Genomic DNA, 21,302 nt, shown 5'->3' with positions numbered 1-21,302 from the left:
GTTTTCACTTCCTTCAAACAGTCCTGTTGCAGATTTCAGCCATGCTCTTTGACAGTGTTGAAGTGTACACTAATGCCTCAGCTTTTTAAAAAAAAAAAAAGACAAAATAGACCCATTGCATGTCAAGGCCACAAAAGTTCATCCCTCCCACTGAAAAACTCTTGCCGTCAAGGACCCTTTGTGCATTGTGGGCATTCTTTCCAAACTGCCCGGAGTGCCCAGATATCAAACGAAAGTTTCATACACAAACAACTGTTGGCTGTTGTCTTTTCGCTGCATTTAAATGACATTGACTGAATTTGCAGGTGTGGGTTGAGTTCCTGCGGTGAATCAAAATATCTGTTTTTATTCCATTTCATTTTACATTTAACCATGACCAGACACAACTCAGGTTCATGCTTTTCTCTCCGCTTGTTCTTTAAACCAACCATGCCTTCAAGTAGACACCGTTCAGCACAATAGCAGCAAATTAACCTTGGTCCCCTGTCTGCCAAAATGAAGCCCACTGCCAGAAATTTGGAAGTGGTATTTGACTCAGATTTAACATTTCATCCTCACATCAAAAAAGTTGTCCTGTCCTGTTTCCTTCAATTTAGAACCATCTCCAGAATCAAATCCATGCTCTCACACTCACAATAACACAGTTATTACAATTATTATTATTATTATTATTATTATTATTATAGTGAGTAAGGAAGTTTAAACAGGTGAGTTTTGAGGTGGGATTTGAATTATGTTATAGTGTCAGACTGACAAATGTGGGGGGCAGGGAGTTCCAGAGCCTGGGAGCAGTGCAGCTGAAAGCCCTAGCACCCATGGTGCTGAGGCGTGCAGTGGGGGTAGTTAGGAGACCAGCAGAGGAGGAGTGCGGAGAGCGGGAGGAAGTGTAATCCTGGAGGAGGTCAGAGATGTAGGTTGGAGCTAAGTTGTGGAGGGCTTTGAAACTGAGCAAAAAGGTTTTTGTAATCAATCCGGTATTGAACAGGCAGCCAGTGTAGCTGGATGAGAATGGGGGTGATGTGGTCTGTAATGATTCAGGCAGCAGATTTTTTGGATGATTTGAAGCCTGGTAAGCAGTTTGGTAGGAATGCCAGAAAGCAGCATTACAGTAGTCAATTCGGGATGTGACGAAGGCGAGGACCAAGACTTTGTGTGACAGTGCTGGATTGAGACAAAATTGCTGTTCTAATAGTGCTAACAGATGATTTTAAATGATGCTCTAGGGGTGCCTGGGTAGCTCACCTGGTAGAGCATGCGCCCCATGTACAGAGGCTCAGTCCTCGATTCTTGATTGATCTCTTTGCTGCATGTTGTTCTCCCTCTCCCCCCCCTCATGTCTAAGCTGTCCTATCAATAAAGGCCTAAAATGCCTTAAAAAAAAAGGCTCTCTATGCCTTTGTAAATGCCATTAAAGGTGTGCTTACACGGTTCTCACAACTGTGTGTATGTAAGCCAGCTAATGATTCTGTGTGTGAGTGTGGACAGTGGGTAGACTATCTGCAAACAAAAGCTTCTGTTAAATTGCCTTTTTATTTTATTATAATGAGGAGAGCATAAAAGGCAGCTGAGGCACAATTATCGGAATTCTTAAAGATGAGTTGATTTTCTTGAACATCAGTAGGCTCCTTGGCAGGTCTGTCTAAGTTAACCTGCGCTTAGTAATGACTATGAGCTACATCTGTCTCTGCCTGCCCTGTGGTGACTGGCTCTCTGTTAGGAGGAGAGAATTAGGCTGGGATTAAGTGTGAGATTGATTAAAATGCTCTTGGACCCATGTAGGTGGTGGTTCCTAATGTAGGAAGTGTATTTTTAACACAGGCAGGACAAACACAAAAGGAAATCTCATGCAGAGTTTGTAGTAAGTTTGTAATGCATAATGTTAGTTAGTGACAGAGCTGACAATATGAAGCAGTGAAGACACTTATGTGTTATGGCATACTCTTTCACTTCTTATTGTGTTACTTTATTTTATTGAAATGAGTGCTACATTGAGGCCATGAATTCTGTAACACTGCCAACTTACTTGTCAGGTAATGTCACACAGAGTGAACGCACAGGTAACCTTCAATTAATTGGCTTTCATAAGAATAGAGAGGAGAGGATCAACGAGAATGTAAAATTGAAAAGGAAAGAAACTGTAAAAATAAGGAGACTATTTTTAGCTATACTATGCAGAATAGTATTTATATAATAGGTTTAATACTTAATAGTTTTACACCTGATAGCTGTCTGTATTAAATCTCATTTGGAAAAATTCACCTGGAATCCATTGAGAAAATGTTAATCACAGTTGTATTGAAAATTGTAGGAAGTAGTAAATATACAGATATTGAGTGTGAGTATGTGTGTGTGTGTGTGTGTGTGTGTGTGTGTGTGTGTGTGTGTGTGTGTGTGTGTATATATATATATATATTAGGGCTGTCAATCGATTAAAAAATGTAATCTAATTAATTACATACTCTGTGATTAATTAATCGAAATTAATCGCATACATAATTAACGGTGCCTGAACCGGGTACTAAACAACAGTTGATGACATTAAAGAACGGCTTGTTTATTGCTAAGGCCATATGGTCAAAATGAAATGATTTAATAATAATGTATAACAATAACTAATTTCAGTAGTAAATTGCTGTTGAACCATCAGATGGGAAAAGGACATTTACAATAACTTCAAATGCACCACAAGGCTGTAGTTTACCAGTTTCATTGAACGCACCGTCTGTGTTGTTTCTCCGACGGCAGCTACAGATTGTTACATCCCGGTGTTGAATCCTCTACAGTAAAACATAGTCACACTTTACACCGTTTAGCGTTAGCTGTCAGCATTGTAACCATGTTTAATCCAGCTACTAGCTAGCGGTAGGCTAACGTTAGCTGCTGTCGAGTATAGTGTTAACTAGCGTCATGTGCAGCGGTGTTTGTGTTTCAGAGCATGAGAGAGAAGTGCAGACATATCAGTGGCACCAGATTTCGGTAGCCAGGGTTGGCAGGACATCCAGGCAGAATATTCTTGTCTTCCTCCTTCATTTTACAGTCCAATGGTGGCTAGAATGGCTCCGGGTCAAATATGGTCAATATGGAATGGTTTAATCTGCGTTATTTTTTTTAACTAATTTTTTCTCAGATTAATTAATCGAAATTAACACGTTATTTTGACAGTCCTATATATATATATATATATATATATATATATATATATATATATATATATATATATATATATATATATACTCCATTATTCTCCTCACGTATATGTTGATTACCAGTTGGAAATAAAGGAATAAATCCAGCATGCCCACACCAAAAGGCACTTAACCTTGTTGTGAGAGGGATAATTAATTGGTAAGCCCTCATTTGCATAGTTTTTTGTTGATGCTCAACAATTTGGTGAGAAAAAGTAGAAAATGAATAGACTATTTTTTAACTCTAACCTGACCTCATTAAAAAAAAAACTTACTTGAAATGTGGCCCTACAGTATTGGTGATTTTTTCTGTTTTTGATTATTCCTGCATTATTTCCCAATTTTATTATTATATTGTTATCTTCCAAATTGTTATGTTCTGGTCTGCACTGGACTGTCTCCCTTCTAATTACAAAGCATCGCAAAGGCATGTCAGCCAAACTTAGTAACAAAGTAGAGCAATTCATTTTATTCTATACTATATTCTATGTGCATGGCGGTGTTGTAAGTCAAAAATGCAATCACTGGACACCATCTTTGAGACCATTCACCAGGCCTGGACTGAGATAATGACTCCAGGACTGTAACTCCAGCCGCTCTGCACATTCAGACCCGACTTATATTGAAACCATTTTGTTGACGGTGCTTTCCTTAAGTTTTTATAGTGTTTGACTGACAAAAGAAAAAAGTGATGGAATGTATTCATGCCTACCAAAAGTACAATAGTAAACAGCTGCTTTCGAAAACTTGCCAGATGAATAGACCACAGTTAAATGACAATCATAGATGTGGACGTCCCATGTCCACACAATGCATACAAGTTTTGAAGCTCTTTTAATTTCAACAGGCTTAACAGAAACCCCTGTACATCAATGTCCCCTCTCCCTAAAGAAGAAAAACACAAATCATTTTCTGTGTAGTTTTGCAACAGCAGAGAGACTATACTCATTTGCAAAGATTTACCTCAATAAAAACACCAGATGAGTTAAGTGACCGTCACTTACCTCATCTGGTCACTCTATGTATGTATGTATATGTATATGTTTATGTGTGTGTGTATATATATATATATATATATATATATATATATATATATATATATATATATATATATATATATATGAATAAAAGAGTGTACAATTTAATGCAATCCAGTACTATGGTCATTTTTAGTGTAGTGGTCATTTTGTATTCGACTGTATTATATTGTATATTGTATTGTATTCTTGCTTATGTTTTGACCACCATCATTTACATACATGAGGGGGACAAAATATTACAATAATGTCCCTGTATGAACATATCTCACTTTTTCTATATGACATGAATGAGAGTTGATAACTTGATGTAATTTATATTATATTATTATTATTATGTAAAACATGGAATCGGCCCGGTCAGGTATGACATTATCCTCATCTTCTCTGCATATAACACAATGTGCTACAAGCTAGCATGCTTCTTTTATTCACACTGACCTTGTCCCTTGCTTGCCAACAGAAATAGTGCAGCATTTAGCATCATCGCCATCTCCCACTGCCTCACATTTTTCTCGTTTTAATATAAAGGCAGAGATCCTACCATGAGGTAAAAAGCAGGGGAACTATGGAACTGTGTTTTTTTCTTTGATTTATTTCTTCGTTTTAGAATTTCAACTCTGCCCTGACTCTTGAGGTCAATCAGCCGGCCTTGCCAGTATGAATATCCAGTCTGGGCCTGCCTTTCACACAACTACAGGCTATTCAATCAATGGTGTTTGGCATGTTCTTCACGTGTAAGAACATAATATGATTTCCTCCTCATCCTTTTCTCCTCTGCAAGGTGTTGGGTTTGTTTGTCTTCACAGCTCATAACACATACTATAAAGTATGTATACAAATGGACAGACAAAGACTGACTGTGTACAGTATGCTCCCATATCCTCATCTACCCCCAACATGCCCTGTCCTCTAATCACAGATAAGAATAACCTAAATATGATTAGAAGACAACATATTATTTAATTTACATACACTGATTATTTGTTAAATGGGTAATTTGTTCTCTCCACTTTATTCCTGCATTACTTCCAGAATATGTCTTGTCATTTGTGTAGGGCTCATTATTTGTGTTATTTAAATAATTTGGCTACAAATGGGTAATACAAATAACATTAAAAATCAATAATACAAGAATCCAACTGAAAATGATATTTCGTAAAGACAATTTGCAGCACAAATCCTCAGTGGTTCAATTATTTATTTCTGTTACTTAAGACAAGTCAATTTATTCATAGAGCACATTTAAAATCAACCTAGGCTGAACAAAGTGCTGTAGAAAGTTATATTATGTTATAAAAACAAAGGAAGACAATAAAAATATAGACACAATACCTCTCCGGGAACCATCACCTTATCGTGGTGGAGAGGTTTGTGTGTCCCTATGAACCTGAGGGCTGTGTTGTCTGGAGCTTGGTGCTCCTGGTAGGGTCTCCCTTAGCAAAGTGGTTTCAGATGAGGGGCCAGACAAAGAATGGTTCATAAACCCGTATGAGTCATCGATGAAGAGGTGAAGTTACCCTGCCCGGAGGAAGCCCAGGGCCCCCGTCTGGAGCCAGGCCCAGACAGAGGGCTCGTCAGTGAGCGCCTGGTGGCCGGGTTTGCTACGGAGCCCAGTTGGGCACAGCCCGAAAAAGCAACGTGGCACCTCCCTCTCCAACCCATGGGCCCACCACCTGTGGGAGGAACAACAGAACTAATTTGCTTGTGAAATTTTAATGCTGGGTGAAAGATGAAACCTAGATTTCTGGCAAAATGGCGCACACTAAAGTCCCCAAATTTTTCGATAGTTTGTCAACTGAATTTGGGGGGCCAAACAACATGACTTTCGTCTTACTCTCATTAAGTTGGAGAAAGTTGTTAGCCATCCAGCACTTAATGTCTTTCAGGCAGTGAAAAAGGGACTTTAAAGAGTTGGTGTCACCTGTTTTTAGAGGCAGGTACAGCTGTGTGTCATCAGCATAACAGTGATAAGATATGTTTGTGAAGAATGTAGAATGGAGCCCAGTGGGAGCATGTACAAAGAGAATAAAATTGGCCGTAAAATCGAACCTTGAAGTACACCGCATGTAATCGCTGCCGAAGAGGAGGAGATATTTCCAATTTCAACAGAAAAGGTTCTATTTTTTAAATAAGAATTGAACCACTGTAGAGCAACAGCCTGGATCCCTACCCTATGCTGAAGGCGATCCAACAAGATGGCATGATCAACAGTGTCAAATGCAGGACTAAGGTCTAGCTAGAGTGAAACAGCACAATTTCCTCCGTCACCGAACAGTAACAAATCATTTTTCATTACTGAACTACAGTATGTTTAAAGCTAGATGGGACTGTGCCATTTATAAGAGAGCTATTTATTAAAGACAAGTGGCTGGGACCGATAATTTCAAATACCTCTTTCAAAAGACGAGAGGGGACAATATCTTAAGATGAATAGGTAGGTTTTATGTGTGATACAATATCCATCAATGCTGACAGGACCACAGGCATAAAACAATTCAGAGAAGCCGGGGCATAGGATTGATTTAGAAGGGTCATGATCACTAGGTGAAATACAAGATCTGATAAAGTCAACCTTGTTGATGAAAAAGCTCAACAATTGTTCTGTGATTTCAAACATAGCATCAGGGAGTGCAATAGCATGATTTAGTGCAGTATTTATTGCACTAAACAAAATTTTAGGGCTATGTGCATTTTTAGATATGATATCAGAAAAAAGCTTTGCTGTAGATGCTTTGACAAGGTGTTTGTATAATACCTGGTGATCTCTCAGAATCTCATAGGACACTTGCAGTTTATCTTTTTCCATTTCCTCTGCTTTTCTACACTTTTGTCAAAGGGCACGAGTCTCACTGTTAAGCCAAGGTTGGGCTTTGACTTTGGGTCGCTTCAGTTTAAAAGGGGCAACAATATCAAGAACATCTGTGACAGTGATATTAAACCGAGTAACTAGCAAAAGGACAAGCTATGAAAGCATTAGAAAATTGCCTAGCAGTGAACGGGTTCAGTGCTCGGATGTAGCGATCTGGCAAACAAGGTTTAGGTAATGTATTAGAAAGTGATAAATTAAAAATCACAGGTTTATGGTCAGATAGACTAGCAACATCCAGCTCAATATTTAAAACAGGAAAACCTAATGATAAAACAAGATCCAGTATGACCATGTTTGTGTGTGGGACCAGTTACAGTCTGAGTCAGATTGAATGATTCCACAAGTTGTAGAAACTGGCTAACTAAAGGCTTTGATGGACAACAGACATGGATATTAAAATCACCAAGGATTAAAATCTTATCCGAGTTGGGCACAATCAGGGATAGAAACTCCGAAAATTCACTGATGAAGTCCTTATTGTACTTTGGGGGTCTATACACCAGTGCACAAATCACTGGGCACGACAAATCAACTTCAAATGCTCAAAACTAACTGTGTGTTTATCAACTGGCAATTAACGGCATTTATAGCGATTTTTGAAGATTGTCGCTAAACCCCCACCTCTGCCAGTGGATCTGGGAGAACTAAAAAAGTCACAATCACCAGGGGAGAAATCAGTGAAAGGGCTTAGATCACCAACATGCAGCCAAGTTTCCGTGACAAATAAAAAGTCTAGATCACGTGATCAAGTCATTTAAAATTCATGTTTTGTTTGAAAGTGATTGCACATTCAACAATGCGAATTTGATAGGGATTGTATCCACAGCCTGCGCTGATCCTATTCAATCATTTGAACAGTCAAGGCAACAGAGATTACCATAGCTGACTCCTCGTCTTCTGCGGCCAGGGGAGTGATGATACTTAGAGAGTCTGTGGTACATAATCAGCAGATAATTTCTCTTTTCCCCCATTATTTTTGTCACTTTGGTTATGGGAAGCATTTTCTAAGCTTTGCTTTTCACCATAAGGTCCTCATTTGGTGTTAATTTCATACACATTTCAACCATTTTGATGCATGTGGCTGCAAAATCCAAGTGAAAATCAGTTTAAACTGATTTTAGGTTTTACAAATCTTGTTTTTCTTGTGTGAAAATGGGCAAAAACAGAAAAAATTAGCCTGACTCCACTGTTAGTATTACGTGTCGATATGAGATGATATTGCAAATGTCTTACACTGAATTCCTGTGTTTGGCAGGTGCTTCGAGCCACAAAAACCAAGAATGTATGGATATGATGTTCAGACCTCATATCCATTACATAAGCTATAATTTATCATTTTATTCAGATAGTTACAGTAATATAATCATACTTGCCTAAAAATACTATGTTAACTGTGTTATAGTGTAACGAGCTGCAGTCAGTAAAAAGAGGGTGCATTCAAACCGAAGCAGTTGCTCTCTCTGGCAATGCACAACACACTCAGCGCCTGATCCATTTCAGATTTGCAAAAAAATCTATATTGCACATAATTAAAGAATGTTATTGTTGCAAGAAAAAAACTGTGATTGCTTTAACAGACTCATCTCAATTTTGAGTAAACAGGCTGGTAGCGTAGTCATTTCTCAGGCTTTTCCGCTTGGATTGCAACGCAGCTTGACAGCTCAGTCAAAACCTCTGAGCCCTTTCATCATGATATGCTCATTTCTGAATCGCTCCAATCCAAGAGAGAGTCCCTCTTTAGTTACGACTCGAGTAAGATGGATCTGAAAAGGATGTTAAAGCATCTTCATGGGGTATTTCTTAGTCTCCCTCGATCTATCTTTTCCTGACGTTTTTAAAACAGATACTGTTAAAGCAAAAGATAGGTAAGGGATAGAGAGATCAGAAGTTCTAAGTAAGTTGCCCCGTTGAGCGAGAGAGCACGATGCTGATACATGAGGGGCAAAGAAGGTTTAAGTTTTGATATCTAAAACTTTCAGAAGCAGATTTGTGTTCAGAAATAACGCTCTGGTAAACATGTCCAGAAATCAGACCTTTAATTCCACATTAATCCTCTTTTCTGCAGCCCTGTCCATGGCTGACACGGTTGCCCCGTGGAAAAGCCTGCTACTGGTTTGGATCGCTGGCTTTGAAGTCCGATGTTTCTATCGGGTTGAATTGCATTGTTCTTCAAGGAATTACTGTAGTAAGCCTTTACTAGGTAGATTTATGCTGTTGTTGTTGTATTTATTTGTGTGGTTATTAAGTCATCACAAATGTATAGAAGGTCCCTTTTATACCCTCTGGGTTTCGTTTAACAGAGATGGTTCACACTGAACATAATAAATATGAAATCTTTAGTCTATAGTCAGTATCACCATATGTGATTGCAGCTGAAGATTGTATATAGAAAATGTTGTAGTCAAAATGAATTGCAATAGTACAGTCGTGACAAAGGATTGAAGGTTGAGCTTTTGCCCGTTATATTCTGTGTGTGTGTGTGTGTGTGTGTGTGTGTGTGTGTGTGTGTGTGTGTGTGTGTGTGTGTGTGTGTTAGTTTTCAAAGAGTGCTGCAGTAAAAGTCTGGCCACGCTTCAAAAATGATAAATGATTTAATTTCATGTTTTGTTCGGCACTTTGAACATTTTTATTCTGTATCTTTGTTTCCCCAAAAACTAAATTGCAATATAACAATGGCAGGAAAAATCGAACATTGCATCTAATCCTTTATGATTTGCTTCATATGGTACTTAGTCATGTCGCTGTCTCACTTTCCCCCGAGGTATAGACTGAGGAACGGGGGCGATGTACCAATATGTTGCTTCACTCCTCAGACCAGGTCAAAGGCTTTCTTATTAGCCTAATTTCTAGTTTTTGCCCTGAGCATCTAAAAACGATGTGCCATATCACCTCAAATAACGACCACATACCCCTACAGTATGATATTTTAGGTTTTTGTATGTGTGTGTTTGTGTGTGTTGCGTGTTTATGCAGCTATATGTATGTTTTAGCCAGTTTGCTTTTTTATCCCTCTGTGTATTGTCTTTTGAGCACTAGAGCACGCGACTCATCAAACCTCCAGAAATGCCCCCACACGCACACACACACACACACACACACACACACACACACACACACACACACACACACACACACACACACACATATTGTGGATGCAGAAAGAGGTCTGGCCCTAGCGATTTGGCCTAACCTCTCTTTAACAATGCGGCATGACTTGGCACATGCTGTGCTGCTGCTCCCCCTGTGACTGCTGGGATTGCTGTGCTTATTGTGAGTCCTCTGCTGCACATCACCTTTGATTTGAGTGTGCATCACAAGCTTCTTTTAAGTGGTTTCCTGTATAGTGAACACACACACACACACACACACACACACTTAGATCTCTGGGGACAGCAACACCTGCCTGCAGTTTCATATCCTGTAAACCCCACCAAACAGAAAGACAGGAGTGCTTGTTGTGTTTTGTCACGCTTTAGATCAGAACGAAACCTGCCTTGAAGCCCCTGGAACGAAGCGTGAAAATATATAGTGCATGTGCAGGTGCTCCAAGAATAAAGTATTGTATAACATAGCACCTGCCTAAAGTGTTATTATTTTTCTGTCTCTGTCTGTGTCTTGTCTCCCCCCATCACTCATTCTGTGTCATTCTTTCACCTTCAGATATTCGGGGTTTGCAAACCTTTATGGACCAGGCGTCTCGGCTGGGTCTGGATGTGTCCTTGCAGAGGGTGGACCGCAACGTCAGCCGAGTCTTTACTGACCTCTTCAACACGATGCGCACTGAGGAGCTCAATCGGTACCGGGACACCCTGCGACGGGCCGTGTTGCTCATGAGCCCTCGCGGTGCACAGGTGTTCATCCACCAGGTAGGCTGCATTGCTGAGACTTTTCTTAATCAAGGGATCAGCAACACACTCAGAGAGACAGTGAAAGCAGAAAACAGAAAACATGTATTCCCTAAAGATGATGACCCTTGAATCAAAACAAATTTGCCTGACACCCCTAATCTGACATCTGATCAAACATGTCATTGCCTGTTGTGAATGAAACATATGACCAACTATTTGAGTTATAGGAGATTATTTACCTATTTTTTGTTGGAAATGTGTCACTGATACCACACTAGTGACCCTTCCCTTGCAACTGCCTATCTCAACCGTGTGTATTTCTGACCCAAGGGAGATGGCAGATTAAGTTTGTTTTGCCTTCAATGTGTTTGCCAGAAGAAAAACGCAGGTGCCAATATGCTGCATCAATTGTTACAAATATAACTCTGAACAGTAGAAACAGTATTTCTACAGTAAAACGTTTATTCAGGCTTCACTGCATTGCCAGTGAACAGAGATTTGTTTATTGTACAGATCAGCAGCACTATATATAACCCCAGGCAAAGTTTAAACAAAGTCAACTGTGTGTAGCCACAGACGATTTGCATCTTTCTTAGCTCATACTATCCTAACATGGAAGCTAAGTTCTCCTCTATTTACTCCTTTCACATCATGTTTGCTAATTATAGAAGTTGGAATCAGGGGAGCGCATCCAACTCCAACTGTAGTGCACATCTTTTTCCTCTTTCATCTCACCTTGCTAAGTTCAAAGGACATTCCTTAATCAGCTGTCCTCTCCTCAAAAGTTCAAACAAAATGAACTGCTGTGTCTATGACTGACCTAAATTTCAGTAAACTAAAAATAATTAGGTTAGATGTTATGATTACAAAGAACATGTTGCTATACTGTATGTTCTCCTCACTAAGAGCAGACAGAAGTGGGAGTTTTCCTTTAATCATCTGTAGGGTTTTTACTCATTATAAACACTCAGTCAAACCATGTTGAATCATGTTGCACTGTAGTACTTAGGCATGATTACGGACTTGCGTCGCATTTAGCAGTGTTGGAGAAAGTAAAAACTAGTGCAACATTAAAACCATTTGAGTGGCTTGTTCTGCCCAGCAAACATGTCACAGTCTTACACTTAATCTTCTGCCCATCTGGCAAGGACAGTGAGACACTGATAAAACATTGAAGATTTACAATCTCAAATGAAAAATATGGGCCTCAAATATAGGGCAATTGACAGGGTTTTTTAAAATATGGCTGTGAATAAAATGTACACCCTATTTAAATGTACGCTCTTGACTATGTCTTGTCTATGCAATGTCTACTCTTTTTATTAACTGTTTGCATTTTTGTTAACCAGAAGGCAAATTCATGGCCTCAGAAATCCATTTAAGATACTTGGTTAGCTTTCTTTGCATCATTTACAGTAAGCAACATATTTACTCAACTCCTGTCAAAGCAAAATGTCATTCAAATAGGTCAAGACTACAGAGTCAGCAGACCAAGGAGGTTGATTTTAGAATTAACAGTGCAAAGCAAAAGTGAGATCCACATATGCAGATAATTAAAAGATTGTGCATCCTATGATATAAAGTATGTTAATCGTCCATTTAGAGATAATACACATTCTTATTTTAGCCTATATTTAGCATATTCTTCAAACCGTCTTGCTTTTATACTACTGCTTAAAAATAATGCAATGTTATATATCAAGCCCAATAATTTTTTTGGTTTATTTTCATTTAATTTTCTTGTTCCAGGACACTGAGAAGGTATTTTCTCCTGGTGGAGAACCTTTTTACACTTCCTTTAATGTCACTTGCTATGAAAGAGAGACTTAACCTCAGCTCTGAGTTATGATATGTAACTATAAGTATACTTATCCATCTTAGTGAAGATGAGTTAGTGCTAACAGTGTATATAAAAGCAACTAAAAAGTCATGATGATGTATTAAAATGCTTTACAAAAGGATGTTAAATTTATTTCCAGAATTTGGCTTTTTATTGTATTTAACGATCACTGGAAGATATGAGAGAATCCTTCTGAGACACGTGACAGTACCGAGCTGTATGTACTGTATTCCTGTCCATAACACACTTTCTTGAAGCCTCAGAAACACATGACATACATATACAGTATACATCTCATCTTCTGCGCTAACTCCTTTAATCTTTCTAAATATTGTCAGCAAATACAGTCGAAAAAAGCCTCAACTAATACAATACATTGGAATACAAGTGAGTAAACCTCACTCGTATTCCAATTAGCATCTTGTAAATGCTTCACTATATAAAAGTCAACCGCTTGTAGACAAATGTGCACAGGTTGTGAATACACATGGCATACTGCTTTGTTCTTTTTCTGTACTCCAATTAATTCTGTTTGATTACAGTGAACATACCCAGAGACACACACAAACTGCGGTGGACATCTTTTCTTTATTTTTTAATCTTACGTAAATCTTTAATCTTAAGTATATTCTTTATCATTCCTTATACAATTAAAATGAGGCATCTTGGGGACTAAGAAAGAAGCAAACCTTCACCTTCAGCACAACTCCCAAATCCTCCTGTGAATATGTTAATATATTAGAAGTGGTGGAGATTTGTTAATTCATCAAAGCTTCATTAATACCTTGGTATCTGTTGTCACAGAGCGTATCCACGCCCCACCAGAGATACTGGGGGAGAAAATATAAACATGCTAATATCTGAATAGAGAATAATGATGATGCCTTGGAGGGTTAAGTACTCCTGAAGTGTTTCAGCACAAGACAAGAAAAGTAAAGTTGCCATGGTGACTAGAAGTTGACAGAATGCTGGATCAAAAATTCATCACAGGCGACAAATCAGTTCTGTTTTTAATGTTGGTAATTAATAGGATTAATGGTATTAGTGGTCCTGACGATTTGCGCAAGGCGTGACAAAATAACTATGTGAAGTTGATCAGCTGTTGTAGGGCAGCTGTGCTGTTTAACACAGGGACCCGGTTTCCCCCCTCTACTCTGAATTTGTCATCTGTGTGTTTCAGAGTTCTTTCAGCTCCATTATTTTTATTTTCCATTATGTACACTTATTCATTTTCTATACCTATTGACATGCATGGATTACTGAACAGGCCTACATACTGTAGAGACACAAATAATAATAATAATAATAATAATAATAATAATAATAATAATAATAATAATAATAAATTTTATTTATATAGCGCTTTTCATGGTACTCAAAGACACTTTACCGTAAAAACCAGCACATATATCACATTAAAAACAGAGGAGTAATAAAACCAACACATAAAACAAGCATATTGGAAGCAATTAAAAATTCTTTATGAGGGATTTCGGGCCGATGAGCATCAAGTCGGATTTATTGTAGTTGAGTTGGAGGAAGTTGGTTTGCATCCAGGTTTGAATATCGGTGAGGCAGTTGGTCAGGGAGGAGGATATAGCTGTGGTGATGGATTTGGTAGAGATGTAGATCTGGACATTATTGGAGTAGCAGTGGAAGTGAAGACCATGTTTGCGTATAATATTTCCAAGTAGCAGGATGTAAAGGATGAAAAGGAGAGGACCAAGCATCGAACCTTGGGGGACGCCTTGTGACAGAGGAGCAATGGAGGAGGTGCAGTTATTGATGTGTATGAACTGTTGTCTGTTGGTGAGATAGGAACGGAGCTAGGAGAGTGTGGTGCCAATGATGTTGCAGTATGTTTCCAGTCGGGACACGAAGGATGGAGTGGTTGATGGTGTCGAAGGCTGCAGTGATGTCAAGCATGATAAGAATGGTGAGGTGGCCAGAGTCAGAGGAGAGGAGGAGGTCATTGGTGACTTTGAGGAGGGCCGTTTCAGTGCTGTGTTGTGAGCGGAATCCAGATTGAAATGGTTCATACAGGTTATTGGAGGAAAGGTGGGTTTTAATTTGGGCAGCGACAACACGTTCCAGGATTTTTGATAGGAAGGGGAGGTTGGAAATGGGTCGGAAGTTGGACATGTACGGGTTGAGACCAGGTTTCTTGAGGATGGGGGTGACTGAGGCAAGCTTGACTGTTGTGGGGACTGATCCGGAACTGAGAGAGGAAATGATGATTATAGTGATGAGCGAGGCGATGGATGGTAGACAGGTCTTAATGAAAGCTGATGGGATGGGATCAAGACTGCAGGTGGAGCTGACCACAGGAGACAGCAGAGAGAAATTAGAGAGTGACTGAGAAGGTGGAGGGGGGGAGGCAGGTGTGGTAGTTGAAGGAGCAGGGGGAGGTGGTCAAGTTGTTGTAAATGGTGTTGATTTTGGATTGAAAAAATGAGAGAAAAGAGCTGCATTTGTCCACTGTGAAGGTTGTAGAAATGTTGTCAGGGAGGTTAAGAAGTTTGTTTATTGTAGAGAAGAAAGTCTTGGGGTTGTTGGTGCCGGAGTGTATGAGCTGTGAGTGGTAGTAGGACCGGGCAGTGTTTAGGGCATTTTTGTATTGGTGAAGATAGTCTGTATATGCATGGAGGTGAACTGTTAAACCGGTTTTATTGTAGAGTCTTTCCAGCTGACGTTTGTGGGACTTCATTTGGTGAAGATCAGGAGTGTACCAGGGGGCTGAGTGTGAGAAGGAGACAGTTTTAGTAATGATGGGAGCCAGTAGGTCGAGACAGGAGGACAGAGTGTTGTTGTAGTAGGCCACAAGGTGGTTTGGATCATCAGACGCTGAGGGGCATAGGCAGATATTGAATTGGAGAGAGAAGCTAAGAGAGCAGATGAATTTATGGATTTGAGTTTCCTGAATGAGATTTTGCGCTTGTCTTTTGGGATAGGAATGGGAATGTTGATGTCTGTGATGATTGCAAGATGGTCTAAGATATGGAGGTTGAGATGATTTACTGTGAGACCAGTGGAGCAGACCAGGTCGAGGATATGACCATGAGTGTGGGTGGGGAAGTTAACATGTTGTGAGAAGTTGAAGCAGTTTAACAGTTGGCAGATTGGCAGATTTGCAGTTGATGTTGTCAATGTGGAAGTTAAAATCTCCCAGGATGAGGACAGAGGGTGATATAGCACAGAGCTGGGTCAGGAAATGCGGAAAAATCTGAGAGAAAGGTGGGGGGCGGTAGATAATGGAAGTGACGAGAGGACTGGGACCAGAGAGTTTGAAGGTGAGATGTTTAAAAGACAGGGCGGCTGGGATGGAGATGGTGGTTATTTTTATGTCCTTTCTGTGAACAGTGGCAACACCACCTCCCCGTCCCTCAGTGCATGGTAAGTCTGTGTGGGTGAATCCTGTTGATGTGTGATGGGTGTGATCTGCTTGAGTGAGAAGTAGTCCAGGGGTTTGTGCCAGGTTTCAATGATGCAGAGGAAGTCCAAAGACATGCAAATTAATCTAAAAGAGATGCAAAAATACTACAGAGAGATGCAAAACAACAACATGGAGACACAAAACATCTACAATGAGATGCAAAACGACAACAAAGATGCAAAATGACCACTAATAGATGCAAAACAACTATAAAGAGAGATATAATTACCACAAACAGATACAAAATGACCACAAAGAGACACAAAAGGACCACAAAAAGACACAAAATGACTCCAAAGAGACAAAAAATGACTTCAAGTGACATGGCCGTGTCTCTTACCGTCTGGGTATCTTGTTCCTATGTAGCGGGGTGGGTCGTCTGTCTGTGCAGAGGGCCCATTTTCTCATAATGTGTCCATGCCTACTTATCCCTCTACAAGGTCAAGTGGGGGTGAGGGGAAAATGTTCCAATATGCATTGGGCAGATGAAACAGAGGCACCCTTGTCAGGCAGACAGTTCATAAAAGAACTAATATTGCCAACTATATTTATACATTTATATTCTTTAATTTCAAGTTCACCTGACTAACATTAATCATTAGCAAAAGTCATCCTAAATCACGTATTTTATTCTGTTCTATTCTATTCTGATAATGCTCTACTTCCCTTACTAACATATTCTGCTGCAAGCCAGTTGTCACTTCTTCAGGCCACGGTCATTTCTTGTACTTTGAACAAGATGTATATGTCATTGACAGTGTTTGTGGTTTTATACTGAAATTCTGGCCTCTTGTTTCTCCCGTCCAGACAGTTGCCATGTCGTCTCTCTTTCACTTTGGCCATAAGATGATGTAGCGTCTTCTGTCAGCTTCAGTGCCGCCTCGTTCCTGACACCCAACTACTCTCTGTTCCCTTCATGAGAGGAGAACTTCACATGAGTCATGTGAGCCTTTTAGAGAGCCATAAAGTTGAATTTTAAGCTTTCAACTGTCCTTTCCCATTTCTTTGTCCTTGGGTTGTATTCGTGAGCATTTGCTAAATCACTTACAAAAAAAACGATGCACATTTAGGTACAAAAACTTGACACATTTTATGAGGTACCAAAGTCACTCTCCAATTAATTGTCAAAGGTGCAGCTCCAAGCTATATATCTTGAAGACACCCAAATTAGATTTTTGGCTCTCTGGGTTCTGACTTTGGAAGATGGTCATTCATTTTCACCAACATTGATTAAAATGCTTTAAGCAATTGAAATACCTGTACTGAATCTAAATTGTGAAAATGAATAGTATGCCTTAATAGTAAGACTAATACATTGAACATTTACAGTGTATTATTATTATTATTATTATTATTATTATTATTATTATTATTAATATTGTTATTAGTAATATGAGGAAGTGCGCAAGCAAGCTTTTCCAGGTTACAGTTATGCATTCGGTCTCATAGGCCTGTGAGTTTTAGTCTGTATCAGCTTTTGTAATAAGTTGAATGTTTCCTTCTTTTTTTTTTTATTCTTTTGCATTTCTTCTCTCTATTCTTGTGGGACAGTATAGCCTCCTAAAGGTGTTGATGTGAGAGGAAACAGAATGGGTGGTGTCAGTTGGCATGCCAGCTCTGCAGGCCAGTTGATGGATGGAGCAGAGGCTGGGTGAGGGTTGCCTCCTGTGCGGCGGCTACACCAAGCTACGAGAGTGACAAGTGCTGCTGTCTGCTGCCAGGTAACGTGAGAGGGAGAAAGAGATGCTGCACAGGGTGGCAGGAGGGTAAAGAGAGGGAGACAGGAAGAGCACAAATCCTATGGGATACAAAGGCAGGGAGAGAAATAAAGGACGGGAGGAGATGGATGTTAGGAGGAAAGGTCAGAGAATGGAAAGGGATATGGGAGCTCCTCCAACATAAAGCACTTCTGTGTGGAACAGTAATGGGTGATATCTAATGGAAGAGATGGCAGTGAAGAGAGACAACAAAGAGGAGCGCTGAGAGACTGGAACTCAGTATGGTATCTGACATACATTTAAGAACGAAGGATTTTAAAACCAGTAGAAAAAGATGGCTTTTGTGCAAAAAGCTAATTAAAGAATGGGTTTAGACAGCTAAAAGCCTTTTAACTTGTATGCTGTGAATTGAAGTGTGAATGCAACCACATGTTGAAAAAATTCATCATACATTTCTGTAACTGTAATAGTTCAAATTAATTAATCTGGAAGGATGTATGGTTTGTTTAAAAAAAAAAAAAAAAATTTGACTGTACTCCTGCAGATCATCTGATGACATTTTAAAATACTGACATATTGCACAGAAAAATAAATAAAAATATTTTGTTTTTCTAATTAATACATGTGCAAGCCTGTCTTATTGCAGTATGCCCTGCTTATCTTTAAGTTATGTCTATGCAGGAATGAAACATTGTCAGAACTGGTGACTCAGCTGTGGCACATAGGGGATACACTGCATTATACACTCCCTGTTTACGAAAGTAAATACTATTATCATTATTATTATTCAACTTTGTCATATCCTGAATTTGGCACTATATTATAAAAAAGGACTTGTTTTATTCTGTATATTTTATTTTACATCCTGAATAAAAGTCCCCAGTTGTGTTAGCAGGGCTTCATGTGAACTGCCAAAGGATTCAAGACATAGATGACCGTCACCTGCTAGATTGGTAGTAGTGGATTAGTGGTGCCTTCTTCTAAATTGTAGGTGCTCTTGAGTATTTTCCTTTTTCCTTAATCTGCCACTTTATCAACCATATCTGCCAACTAAAACATCTTGTTCAACATCCAAGTATTTATTTCGAAGGGGAGGAAATATAAATGCCATCACTAAGCAAATATACCAGAGCTGTTTGTGTACTCTTACAAGGTATTTAGCAGAACTGTGGCATACAACCTACTTGTATTAGCTTATTCTGTTCCAAAATAACCTTAGAGAGTTCAACAAATCTGGCTTGATGATTACAATTATTTATTTCAGTAAATATTTCATTTCATCTTTCTGTTTTGCCCACTCACTTTTTAAATGTCATCCTGTGTGACAGAAAAAGTCAGCCAACAGCAAAACTGTGACTTTGCTTCAGTGGTTAGAGTACCTAAGTACATTTGCACAAGTACTGCACTTAGGTACTTAGTTTTGAAGTACTTTTACTTTACCTCAGTATTTCAATGTTGTGCTACTTTATACCTCACTACATTTCAAGGACAAGAAATGTAATTAAACTATCCAACAATATATAAAGTAGTTACAGTTCCACCAGCTGTAATAAAATGCTGATTATGTGTTAAAGCATCAGTAATAATATTCCAATACTATACCATATATTATAACATTGAAAGGGACCATTCTGCCACACAAATACCTTCACTTTAATACTTTAAGTACATTTTGCTCTTAGTACTTTTACTTTAATACTTTTACTTTTTTACAGAGCGGTAGGGCTACTTTGACCATGGTTAAAGATATGAGTACTTCATCCACCACTGCTTTACACTACCTGCTACCACTAGCAAAAACACAGAAGGGCTTTCAGAACATACCGGTACCTATCTGTAAACGAATTTGACTGTGTGGCAGACGAGGTTGTGGTGTGGGAAACGGTTTCACTTGTCAAGACTTGAGACCATGGATCGCTGATTAAAGGTGCACCGTTGTGACACTTGACTGTGAGATGAAGTAAACACATTTGCCCTCGCTTGTAATTTTGTTTTGATCCCAAGGACTCTTCCATCCTATTGTCACAAACGCTTGTGGACGGTGATTTAAAAGCGGTCTGAGTTGACATGCTATTATGGGGTGCTCTGGAAAAAGACATTGATGATGGCTTGGCTTGCTTTGGGAATTCAGTGCTGTTGACATGATAGCTTGTGGAGGCGCAACACACGCATTCAAGCATGTGTAAAAGTCTCAGACACTCTTTTGAACATGATAGCCATAGATGCCTTTTGACAGTAAGCTCTCACTTTGTAACATGTCTCTGTCCTTCACAATTGTTTTGTCAAAGTCAGAGTGCCACAGGTTGAAAACACTATGGAAAAGACACTATACGTTTTTTTTAAGATTGCGTCCACTTTAATATTAGGTGAAGAGTGCATATACCATTTTTCTAAATGTTTCAAAAATAAGCTGCAAAAGGTGGCAGAATTTTCTCAGTTTCTATCTGCCATGTTTTTAATTCAAATGTTTCTCTTGTCTGCAGCACTTAAGTTATCAAACTGTGAAAAGGTCTAAAACATTTTCCCACCTACAGCACATTTCAGCAGTAAGCGCAAATATCCCATGTGTCTGGACTGTCTTCATATCCTGTGCCCAACTACCATTTTTAAATCATAGCTCCAGTTTTTGATAGCATTTCTTAGATTTACGAATGAAGCACAACTTGCTAAGATATGATATAAAAAAAAAAAAATCACAATCGTTCATTCTTGTAGCTGTACTATTGTGTTTTTTATTTTTTTTTTTATTTTTTTTTTAAATATCCCTGCATGCAGCATAGTTGTATCTTGGCACCTGGACTTCCCCTCTCAGACGGAATAACACTGGCCATGACCTGGAAGTGTTTATCCCAGCATGACTCATTAACCTGACACAGAGAGCATGGTGTTGGTGCAGGGGAGCGTAGTGCTGGCACAAACATCCTTTGCATTCATGAACACACACAGAAGGATGCCAAAACATGTGCACACCTTCACTGTATCACCCCACATTCCTTCCCCAGATCCATCACTGCCAGTTCTGTCTACACCCCCTCCTTTAGTGCTAATGAGTTAGGCCGGGTGTAATTACAAAGCTCCAAAAGTACTTCTTAGCCTGATTTCTTTTAAACGCCATAAAAAACACACTTGCCGCCACTCAGAAGATTCGTTCAGACTCGCCCAGAATAGGAATGAAGGCTAGTGTGTGATACAGGTTGAGTGGCATCATTTGGAATTGGAGGCTGGGAGAGTTTATAGAGGTGACAAACAAAGCAACACATTAGGGATGGCCAGTACCTAGCAGGGGGAGTGCAAAGTTTTGAATAGACGACACCGTGTGAGAGACTATACACTATCAAGATTATCTGTACTGTATAAACAGACAATGGG

General features: G+C 39.3%; 1 protein-coding gene across 2 annotated transcripts in view; it reads left to right on the top strand.

Moving 5' to 3' along the window:
- Positions 1 to 21,302, top strand: part of grid1a (glutamate receptor, ionotropic, delta 1a) — a 253,081-nt gene that overhangs the window by 157,993 nt on the left and 73,786 nt on the right. For both annotated transcript variants that reach the window (XM_078273281.1, XM_078273280.1), the window contains exon 4: positions 10,755 to 10,960. In XM_078273281.1, coding sequence (XP_078129407.1) covers positions 10,755 to 10,960 — 206 coding nt within the window. The remainder of the gene's footprint in view (positions 1 to 10,754; positions 10,961 to 21,302) is intronic.

Source organism: Sander vitreus, chromosome 17 (assembly GCF_031162955.1).
Source record: "Sander vitreus isolate 19-12246 chromosome 17, sanVit1, whole genome shotgun sequence".
Taxonomy (NCBI): Eukaryota; Metazoa; Chordata; class Actinopteri; order Perciformes; family Percidae; genus Sander; species Sander vitreus.
This window is presented reverse-complemented; position numbering and strand designations above follow the sequence as displayed.